Source organism: Rhineura floridana, chromosome 12 (assembly GCF_030035675.1).
Source record: "Rhineura floridana isolate rRhiFlo1 chromosome 12, rRhiFlo1.hap2, whole genome shotgun sequence".
Classification (NCBI taxonomy): Eukaryota; Metazoa; Chordata; class Lepidosauria; order Squamata; family Rhineuridae; genus Rhineura; species Rhineura floridana.
This window is the reverse complement of record NC_084491.1, coordinates 41,362,428-41,372,827: the sequence shown is the minus strand read 5'-3', so window position 1 is coordinate 41,372,827 and position 10,400 is coordinate 41,362,428. Positions and strand designations below refer to the sequence as shown.

Below are 10,400 nucleotides of genomic sequence, written 5' to 3'. Positions count from 1 at the left end.
GTATCTATCAGAGTTGACATTCTTTAGGGTTCAGCTGTTTTCCTAGCTAGAGTTAAATCTTTGTGGTCAGAGTGACTACATCTTGTCTCAAGTGCAAATACTAAGGTGGTCAGATGTAAAAGAGTATTCTTCATCTTCAGACATTGTGTGGAAGATGGAATTTCAGCAGGTAATGCTTATCATGCAAAAGATGGCAGGGCTCCTACACCTTTAAATGCTGTGTGAAACGGGGATGAGGCCAGGACTTGTGCTCCTTTAATGGCTGTGTGGAAGAAGAGGAAGGGGGGATTTCAACAGGTGTAACTTTCAAGACAAGCTACAGGTGCTGAATTGCCTTCTTCTACACAACCCAACTATTAAAGGTGTAGACGCCTTGTAGAAGCCTTCTGGAGGGACACTCCTGCACTATGGCACAGCAAAAGTAGGACCAACAGAAAAAACAAAGCCCACCCCAAAATTTGTGTGGTATAAAAAGTTACAGGATTTCAGCAGGAAGGCAGAGGGACATGCACTGATTAGGAATGAAACAGTATGTCCGCCCTGAAACTTTTGCAGGCCCAAACAGTATTAAAAGCAGGATCGCCTATGACCACCCTGATACCATCATGAGCACAAATCATCATGAGTGCACAATAAAGAGTATATTTGGAGGGGCCCCAAGTACGTGTAAGCGGCAGTTTAGACTTGAAGCTTTCCCCTCCTCTGATCCAGCCGCGCCAGGAGGAGCTTCTACATAAGGGCTGCATGTGGGAAAATAGCTCTGCCCTGCTAACTCCAGCCTTTGATGAGGGCTTTTGAGGATCAGGACCTGCAATGGGGATTTCTTTAGAAACCAAGAACAGAGAAAGAAAGAAAAATAAACAGCGAAGGACTCTATCTTGGCCATCTTGCTTGATACACTTAATTCTATGGGACACACCTGCTTTGGAGCCCACTGGACCCGCTGCTGCTTTGTATATATAAGCCAGAGGTTAAGGCAGGGAGAGCTGTTTTAATTAGCAAAAGAGCTGTAGTTGGGGAAGGAGAGGGGTGGCTGCAAGAGGAAACGAAATAACCCTACAGCTCTCTTAAGTGGTCTCAAAGTTTAATTGTTTACCTGCTTTTCTCGCTTGGGTCCCTTAACTCGTGAAGTAGAGCCAGTGAGTAGCTGGGCTTGTGAAACACAACTAGAGGTTTGGCTGTTCTTCTCTACCTGTCCTTCAAGGTGAGGTGTGTGTCTTTTTGTTTATTTCTCTCTCTCTCTCTCTCTCAGGTGGGAGTGTTGTCACTAAATGCAATAACCATATTATGCTGGTGAGTAAAGAGATAACTATAGCTCAATGGGGCAATGTGGGGGAGGGGGAGAGGCAAATTAGGGGAGAGATTGCAAGAGAAGTAGGAAAGTGTGCTGACTATGTTGTATGACCCTGTAGAGCAGCCTTCGACAGCTTGGTACCTGTTTTGGACTGCAATCCTCATTAGCTGGCCTGGCTGGGGCTGATAGGCGTTGTGGTCCCAAATGCCTAGAGGGCACCAGGTTGGCAAAGGCTGCTGTAGCATAAATGCTTCATGAAGGCTATATCCGAAACAGGCTGCTGTACAGTTAAGACAAGAATGTGGTGCTTCTAGTGCTGTCAGACTGCGATTGCTGTCATCCTTTCTGTAGAGTTTTTCTTCAGAGAGAGAGAGAGAGAGAGAAACGAGTTGTGTGATGGGAGTCCTGTAAACCATCCATAGTTTGGTGGGAGTGGACAGACCTCCCTCTCAAATTGGGACAGAAAAAGATGGCTTCTTTATATAGTATAGCCATAATTAACTCATGGGATTCTGCGGTTAGGATTGTATCTTAGCTCACCTCCGATCATATATCCTGCATACCCATCATGCTGCCTTGAGCATGCATTTTCGTAGAAAGGAGCGTAAATATTGAAATAATTTCCTGCTGTAAAATGTAGGGCTGGCCCCAGGTTAGATAGTTTTAAAAACTTGTTAGAAACAGCCACGGAAGAGAGGTCTGCCAACCCAGTAAAAATGGGACCCCAGATTTTCCCAGGAAGCATAGCTTTTGAGTCTGGGTTCGCATGGCTGGGCATCTGCTGAGGGTCTGCACGCTGACACGAGCCCCCTGACGTTGCTGCAGTGCGAAGGTAGACTTGCTGAAGGAGGGCAGGCATGGAGGGTGTCTTGTCTGCAGGCCCTCCAGAACCTGGAACTGACACTCTTCTGAATCCCAGACATTGTGGGATAGCCACTGCTCGCAAGCTGCTTGTGAGAGATATGGTTGGGAAGTGCTGAAAACAGAATGATGCTCTTGCAAGGAAACGCTGTATTCAGACTGGCATGTTGAGATGCATGTTCAACGGTTCTTCAGTGTATGGGCACCTAGTGTTAGAATAGCACAAATAAATTTGCCCAGATTCTTAGTTTGTGTGGCTGCAATCCTCAATAGGAAAAAACAGCAACCACTGATTGATTAAAGGGCCTCTTTTTTAAAAAAAATGTGGAAGCTTAGCATGGTTGTAACTTTGCCTGGTTGCTGAAGCTAAGGACAGTTGACAAAGAAGCCCGTGGTGGGTTACCAGAGATCATGTCTCCCCCACTTCATCTTCTATCTGTGCTTTCCATCCAGAGACTTCTCTTGAATCTTGCATTGGTTTGGAGGGAAAAAGGCATGAAGGATGAAATAGCTGCTACCGTCTTCTTCATCACGCGCTTGGTGAAAAGGCACACCCAGTTGAGTAAACAGCAAATGGAGAAGTTTGCGTCCAAGTTGATGACTACTTTGTTTGAGAAGTACAAGGGCCACTGGTACCCTGACAATCCCTCAAGAGGGCAAGCCTTTAGGTAAGTGGCACCTGTGTAACCTCCCTGCCCTTTTGCCTAGTTCTGGTGCAAGAATGGGGGACTTGCATGTTTCTAGAGCAGGTATTAGGAACCTTTGGCCCTCCAGAGGTTGCTGAATTACAACTTGCATCATCCCTGGCCATTGGCCGGGTTAATGGGGGTTGTAGTTCAGGTTCCCCACACCTGCTCTAGAGGTCTGTAACTCCAGTAACTTATTCAAGACAAGGTTTTTGTGCTCTGTGTGTGTTGCTTAGGGGTCTCTGAGACGGTGTTGTGGAGCTAAAACGTAATACTAGGTGTACTTCCAGATGACCTGTTTATTGAACCTTCATCCTAATTTCTTTCCAGGAAGGCTAGACTATATTGGATATTTAATTAGCATTCATTTTGATCTGTTTGCAGGGAAGTTAGACAATGTTGTATCAAAGGAAGTGTTCTAATGCATTTTTGCAGCACTGTTCTTATCTTAAACTGCTCTATCTTTTAGGGAAGCGGGTTTGTTGTACAAGGCCTCCCAATCAACAATAATTGCACAACCTGAATTTGCCGGTGTGTGATTGGATCCCACCCTAAATAGCGATAGTCTGGAAGTGCCCTAGGTGTTCTCTTAAAGTAGTTGACACCTCCTCAAACTGGTGAAATTCTGCCTCTGAACCAGTATGTTGGACCTTTGTTGATGTTTGATCCCTGTGGAACAAGTCTTATAAGCTGTCAAATATGAAATGCAGCTACATGTTGGACTGTCAAAATGCAGATATCAAATAACAAAACCAAGCACCTGATATCAAGTATCTGAGTATTCGGGGATCTGGTGACTATTTTGCACTGAAAAACTCAACGAAAAATGTTTGGAAGTTAATGAATTTGGCTTTACAATGGTGGTATTACTACTAATAATTTTTATCCCACTTAACGCCAAAATGGGCTGCTAAGTGGTTTAAAAGTCTCAAATCCAATTACAAAAGCATTAAACTAGAAATGCTCATAATTAAAATCCACAATAAAACAATCCCATTAAAGCACCGGAGTAACTAAAACAGGAGACTTGGGTTGATCCAGTGGGATGCCTGTGTAAACAGGTGTGTCTTCAAAAACCGGTGGAATGCCAATACAGATGGAGCCTCTTCTGTTTCAGTAGGGTGTGCATTCCACGACACTGGTGCCACCAGTGGAAAAGCATCGCTCTGTGTCACTACAGGCTGATTGTTAGTATTGTATGTACAGAATTGGTGCCATCTGACTTTTGTCTTGTATAAGAGTCAGGACTGTATAAGCTGCGGCCTTAAATAAGTCATGATTATCCATTGCCCACACAACAAAGGTTGTGCCATCTTTTCAGCTGTATGAAACATGCATAGCAGTTGCAAAGTGATGGATGTGCAGCCGAAGAACCTTGAACCCTGCAGCCATTGTTTCCTTCTCCCATTCATAAAATGGGCCTAGGGTGGATTGCATGGCATGACTGTTCTCAGTGAAGATGATATTGTAATGTGTGGGGTGGAGGAGATGAGTGGTAATGGACCAGGCAGAGTACCTCTCCTATTTGTCTAGGTGTATAAGGATAAACCAGTTCCAGGCAAGAGACCCTCTACTGGACCAGGCATGTTTGGAGAGCAATGTGGACTTTGACAGCCTTGGCTTACCAAAGGAGATTACCATTTGGGTCGATCCATTTGAAGTAAGCTGCAGGTGAGCTCTGGATTTTAAATAAAGTGCTTGCAGTGTGCATTTGGCATTGTGTGTGTTTATCTTTGGTACTTATCTTTGGATTCTCTAACCTAGCTGCACCTTAGCATAGCTGTTTCCTTCTTGCTTTAAATGCTACTCTTTGGAGGATGGGGGAATCCTCGAATTGGGGATCTGAAGGCTGATGCAGCAACATGGCTGAGAGGCCGAGCCATGATGTGAATAAAGAAATTGCCGCCTTGAATGTCTCTTCTGTTGTGAACTTCTCTAGCTGGCCTTTATCAACCCCCTCACATGTTTCCCTGAGCCTCAGTCCTCTAACCTGATAGTATGGGGGCAGGTGTGGGGGGCCTTTGGCCCTCCAGAGGTTGCAGAACTACATCTCCCAACATCCCTGGCCATGTTCCCTGGGGCCGATGGGGGCTGGAGTCCAGCAACATCTGCAGGGCCCAGTGCATGCAGCCTGAGACCTCACTCCGCCTGATGGTGGGCATTGGCCCTACTTACAGGGCTGTTGCAAGGATTGCTACTAGATAAAAATATCTAAAGGCCTACTTTAGTCCTAGTAAAGATCTACTAATGTAGGTCTACTCTGAGGTTAGTTGGATACAACCCTCTGACTGGTGACACATGCTAGGTATTCATACTCAGTAGAGCTTGTAACTGGTGCTCCCTTGGGCAAATGTCAGGCAGAAGAAAGGCTGGCTGTGTTCGATCAGGAAAAGCTTCCTAACTGGGACCAATGACGTAGGGAGATGGTGGGCTCTCCAACCCTGGAGGCGTTCAAGAGGCAGCTGGACAGCCACTTGTTGGGTATGCTTTAAGTTGGACTCCTGCACTGAGCAGGGGGTTGGACTTGATGGCCTTATAGGCCCCTTCCAACTTTTATTATTCTATGGTTCTGAGATGACACTGCCTTCTCTGCAGCTGTTGGGCAACCTTTGCCCACTCCACCCTTCTTTCTCTCTCTGTTTAGATATGGTGAGAACAACCCCCCTTTCACAGTGGCTCACTTTGAAGGCAGCACAGAGCACCATGACATCCCTCAACGCATCAGGCAGGCTGTGGACAAGGCGGAGACGCTGGATTGCCCCTCCAGCACCTTCTCTGATGAGGAGAGCTCTGCTGGAGAGCCCAAAAGCATCCCCACCGTCAGCAACCCGAACAGTGTCTACCAGGTGAGAGAGCAGCCCACGATGGATGAGTGAGTAGCTTTTGTCTGCCTTCCTCTCAATCTGTTTACTGCTAGGACTGACTTGGGCATGGCAAATGTACTGATGTGCCTGTTCAGAGGACTTACAGTCGTGATGGGGGACCTCCCACCCGCAGGCCTAATTCGGCTCAGTAGGGGTCCTAATTTGCCCTAAAGATTTTTCCCCAAACCCCACCCGCCTCCCATCATATATGACGTCAGGTGTGGAGGAGGTAAAGATGCAGCTGCAGAGGAACAATCGGAAGCTTAGAGGGCATCCCCAAGAGGGATGGGAGGGAAATTCAAACTAGTCTGCATTTAAAGCTGAATTATCAAATTTGCACTCTCTGAAACAGTAGGAGAACTGAAACACAGCCCTCCTTCAAATTCTGCATTCATCTGAATTTTGTGGTGCTGTTCTCCAGCTGACCAATGTTTACCAAGATGCATATATTAGGGGAAGAAATGCATAGAAATGAATATATTGGTGCATTATAAAATGTATTATATTAGGAGAAATTGCTTGCAAAAATGTGTTCATTAGTCAAAATTTCATACAAAATGTGTGGGTTAGGAGAAATTAGCAATAAAATTAAGAATTTTCATGTGGGATTTTTTTTTAAAAAATAGCAAATTTCTGCAGAAATATGGCGAATTTAAATTGAAAGCACGAGACACTGAGAGAACCAAAATTGACAGAACCTTCCATCCCCAGTTCCTGATTGTTCCTTGGCAAGTGGGTTTCCTGACTGCACTGATCAGGGTTGACAGCAGGCCCCTTGGAAGTAGTCCTAACCTGCAAACAGACACTTGTTCTTCACTTCAGTTTTCAGGGCCAGTTTGAATCCAAACCACACCTATAGCCAGACAAAGCTGGGCTTGCTGTCAGCTGATTGACACTGACAGCAAGCCCCTTACCAGACACGCTAGCCTGCCACCTATCAGAAATGGTCTGTAGATAGTGGGCCAGTTGTTGGGCTACCCCTTGGGCTGAAACATTGTCCCCACCCTTGGCTTTCAGGTTTAAGGAATATATATATGAAAGAGAAAGAACCTGTTAAATGGGTACTAAAGGGACATAGCAGGGAAGGGACAGCTTGATACCAAAAGGCTCCCAGAATCATTTACCTAAGGAACATAACAAACTGTTTTATACTGAATCAGACCTTTGGTCAATCTAGCTCAGTATTGTCTACATGGACCAGAGCTTGGACAAGTTACTTTTTTGAACTACAACTCCCATCAGCCCCAGCCAGCATGGCCACTGGATTGGGCTGATGGGAGTTGTAGTTAAAAAAAGTAACTTTTCCAAGCTCTGAGTCATGGACTGACAGTGGCTCTTCAAGGTTTCAGGCAGGAGTCTCTCCCAATACTACCTGGAACTTGCTGAGGATTGAGTCTTGGACCTTTTGCATGCCCTTCCCTACAAATGTTGACTATGACAAAACTAGACAGTCCTTGCAGGGGGCTCTCTGCAAACCAAGACAGATGTTCTTAAAGTTGCCAAGTTCTTAGAATGATCAGCCGGATAGAAAGTGTTTGGGGAAGAGGAGTCGGACTGAGCTGGTCTCTTTAGTAGACCCGGCTGAGTGGCCTGTGCTGCTTCTAGCAGTCCTGGAAAGGGTCTGCAGAAGTAGATAGGGGCAGGGGAGTTCAAGGTGAAGAAACTGTCTGGCCTAAATGGCTCAAGACAGCCTCAGGAATGGGAGAAGGTGACGACTGGGAAATAGTCTTGTATTTAACAATTTGCTCAGTTGCCAGAGGTGACTAGGAATCTGGTACCAACTGAATTTTATGCGGCCATTTGTCAATAAAACTTGATCTACTTTGCTTACAAAGCAGCGGCAAACATAAATTTCATGTAGGTGCTTGAGTGGGCTGGCAAAGTAGACATAGATTATTACTCTGTGTCTCCTCAGCTTGTTTGGTGAAAGCAATTTAAAAAAAAACAAGTTCCTCCCTCTGTGGCCAGCATGGAGAAACAGGCTTGTTTTTTTAAAACACAAGAGTTAAAAATGCAGGCTAAGACCTTGTATCCTTGTATTTTTGACGCTGTACAGTAGGGGTAACCGCAAACGCAGTGCCCTCCAGGTGTTCGGGACTATAGCTCCCATCAGCCCCAGCCAGCATGGCCGATGGTGGAGGATGATGGGAGTTGTAGTCCAAAACATCTGGAGCCCCCCCCCCCCCGTTGGCTGCCCCTGCTGTATAAGATGCCGAAGGAGTTACAGGGGAAATAGCAGGGCTGAATCGCGTGACTGTGTCTTGAAATTTGGTTGGATGTTCTTGTGCTGATTGTGCATACTCTGAAGACAAACATGAAACAAATCTGCTGTCTCCAACCTCCCCTGCCCCTTTGACCTCTTGATATAGTGCAATGAGCCTTTCCAGCTATGGTCCCAGAATCCCTGCAGAAAGCCTCGTGTACCTGATGGATTCCAGCAGCACTCTGCCAGCACTTACTACCTTCAGTGCAAGGGCTATAAAGCCTGTCGGCCGTTATCCACTTTCACCGGACCAAGAGTAGACAGATATCACTGGGTCAACGCCAATCGATAATGCTGGGCAGGGTGTTTTTTTTTTAAAAGCCCTCTTTCAAAAGCATTTAATACAACTCTTGTCTCTGCCTGTCCCCAGCTCTCTCTCTCTCTTTTTTAACATTTCTCTTGTGTTTGTAAAACATTTTAAATTGATACACTTGAAGGCTAAATGTTACTTTTAATTAAATGATTTTAATGTATTTTTATGGCAAGACTGGAAACTGAACTGCAGAATTACATTTTTGTGGAAAACGTAAAAAGGAAATCTGATTACTAATAAAATGTGCTTTTTTAAAAAAAAGCTGTCTTGGCTTTTTGTTTGGGTGGAGACGACAGATGGGTAAATCAGTTGGGATCTCATTTCTCTACTCATAAGACTAGTTCTCCACATTTACACATCAGTTTGCCTTTTTTTTTTTTATAAAGAACGCTCATTAGCATTTTAACACAAATGTTCCCAATATACATGACATTGTATGCCTAATATACACACTCTTGCAAAGCAATTTCCCCCCAAATAATGCATTTTTAGGGGCACTTACCCTAGTACAGCCTTTCCCAACCAGTGTGCCTCCAGATGTTGTTGGACCACAACTCCCATCTTTCCTGACCATTGGCAATGCTGGCTGAGGCTGATGGGAGTTGTGGTCCAACAGCATCTGGAGGCACACTGGTTGGGAAAGGCTGCCCTAGTATATGCATTTTTGTATACATTACTTGGCTCAGGAACTGCATTGCAAAATTCAGTGAAGTGTGAATTTTGAAGGAAGGCTGTCTTTCAGTTTCCGCATTGTTCTGGAAGGTGTAAACTAGGTAGGTGTGCCTTTTAATGTAAACTGAATTGAATTTTTCCAAGGCTGGGGGAGACATAATGTGGCCTCCTGCAAGGAGGCTATGAGTAGAGGGGGTGATAAGATGGCATGTTGTCCACTCTCTTCCCTATAGGGTAAGAACCAGAAGAAGTTCACCAAATCTTTGTCTCTGAGCCGCTCAAGATGGGATGGGTAAAGTGGATTTCAAATGGATCTTCTCAATACTTCTATGTATTTAAATATATCCTGCCTTTTCCAAGCAAGGTACAACAGGGATACAGTTTCAATAAGTTAAAGTTAGCCATAAACTCAGAACAACTTAAAATTAGGTTCTGTGCGCCCTGCAGTTATTGGTGGTGATTTTAATGTATTAATGTCTTTATGTCTATTGTTCATTGTAATTTTATACTTCTGATTGTACGTCGCCCAGAGTGGTTGGATAACCTCCCAGATGGGCGACTAACAAATCCAATAAATAAATAAATAAAATGAAATGTCTGCTGAAAGGGGAAAAAATCTTCACCAAGTTGTATGTGGGGAGAACGGTATTGCACTTACATCCTGCTTGCAGGTTTCCCTTGGGGGCATCTGCTTGGCCACTGTGAGAATGGAGTGCTGGTCTAGATGGGCCTTTGGCTTGGCCCAGCAGGCTCTTATGCCCTTGTCAAATGGGTTTTCTTCTCTTTCAACAAGCCTTTATCTGACACAACTTATGTTACAAAAAACATGTTACAGAAACATTGAGAGGGGATAAATATCAGGAAAAACCTTTGAAAGGAAAAAAAATCTCTTATACATACTTGTGTTTTTAAGCATACTGATAAATTATTATATTAAATAAAATAAATTAAATGGGACTATTTCATCTGTCGCCTTATCATTCCAAAATTGCGTAAACAAGGCCCATCTCTCTAAAAACTTATTTTGATAATTATGGTACATGGCATTCCTGTTATGTGTCCTTTTTTTTCATTAGTACTGTTTTCCTTAGTCATTCTATCAATGTAGGGAGTTTGTCTTTCCATTTTTGAATGATACATTTTTTTGCCACAGTGAGCAAACTGGCTACTAACGTCAGATGTTCAACAGGGAGAGAGCTGTGTTTCATGCAGCCTAGACCGTCTCTGCTTGCCACTCCTCCATTATCTTACTGCCCTCCAGCGCAGTGTGAAATGCTATCCCATCACTAGTGCTAGAAGTAAGATCCAGCTTCTAGTCTGGTCAGGTGCTGCAGGTCAGGAGTTGCCTATGGCACCTTAAGATCATCTCTCTGAGCTCCCACTCGCTGTCTCCTTGGGTCACCAGATGGTGACAATGGTTACTCTTTTCTCACTTGAAAAAGCACAT

At 44.6% G+C, this 10,400-nt stretch overlaps 1 protein-coding gene across 4 annotated transcripts; it reads left to right on the top strand.

The window, feature by feature from the left end:
- Window positions 1-783: 783 nt before the first annotated feature.
- BTG4 (BTG anti-proliferation factor 4) lies at window positions 784-8,542 on the top strand. Of its 4 annotated transcripts, none has more exons than XM_061592532.1 (5): window positions 784-1,209; window positions 2,609-2,823; window positions 4,375-4,512; window positions 5,486-5,687; window positions 8,075-8,542. In XM_061592532.1, exons 2-5 carry the CDS (start codon window positions 2,651-2,653, stop codon window positions 8,258-8,260), a joined length of 699 nt encoding a protein of 232 aa, XP_061448516.1. In that variant the 5' UTR covers window positions 784-1,209; window positions 2,609-2,650; the 3' UTR covers window positions 8,261-8,542. The 4 variants fall into 4 exon arrangements, with proteins under 4 accessions (XP_061448516.1, XP_061448514.1, XP_061448513.1 ...); XM_061592530.1 differs by having other exon boundaries at window positions 785-1,204; XM_061592529.1 differs by lacking the exon at window positions 784-1,209 and adding an exon at window positions 1,269-1,293 and having other exon boundaries at window positions 5,486-5,713.
- Window positions 8,543-10,400: the final 1,858 nt, after the last annotated feature.

What these genes read in the sequence shown, in the direction of transcription:
- BTG4 (XM_061592528.1), top strand. An exon ending in TCAAGAGGGCAAGCCTTTAG is followed by an intron (nt 2,824 to 4,374) that starts GTAAGTGGCACC and finishes CTATTTGTCTAG; the next exon opens with GTGTATAAGGATAAACCAGT. An exon ending in CCATTTGAAGTAAGCTGCAG is followed by an intron (nt 4,513 to 5,485) that starts GTGAGCTCTGGA and finishes CTCTCTGTTTAG; the next exon opens with ATATGGTGAGAACAACCCCC.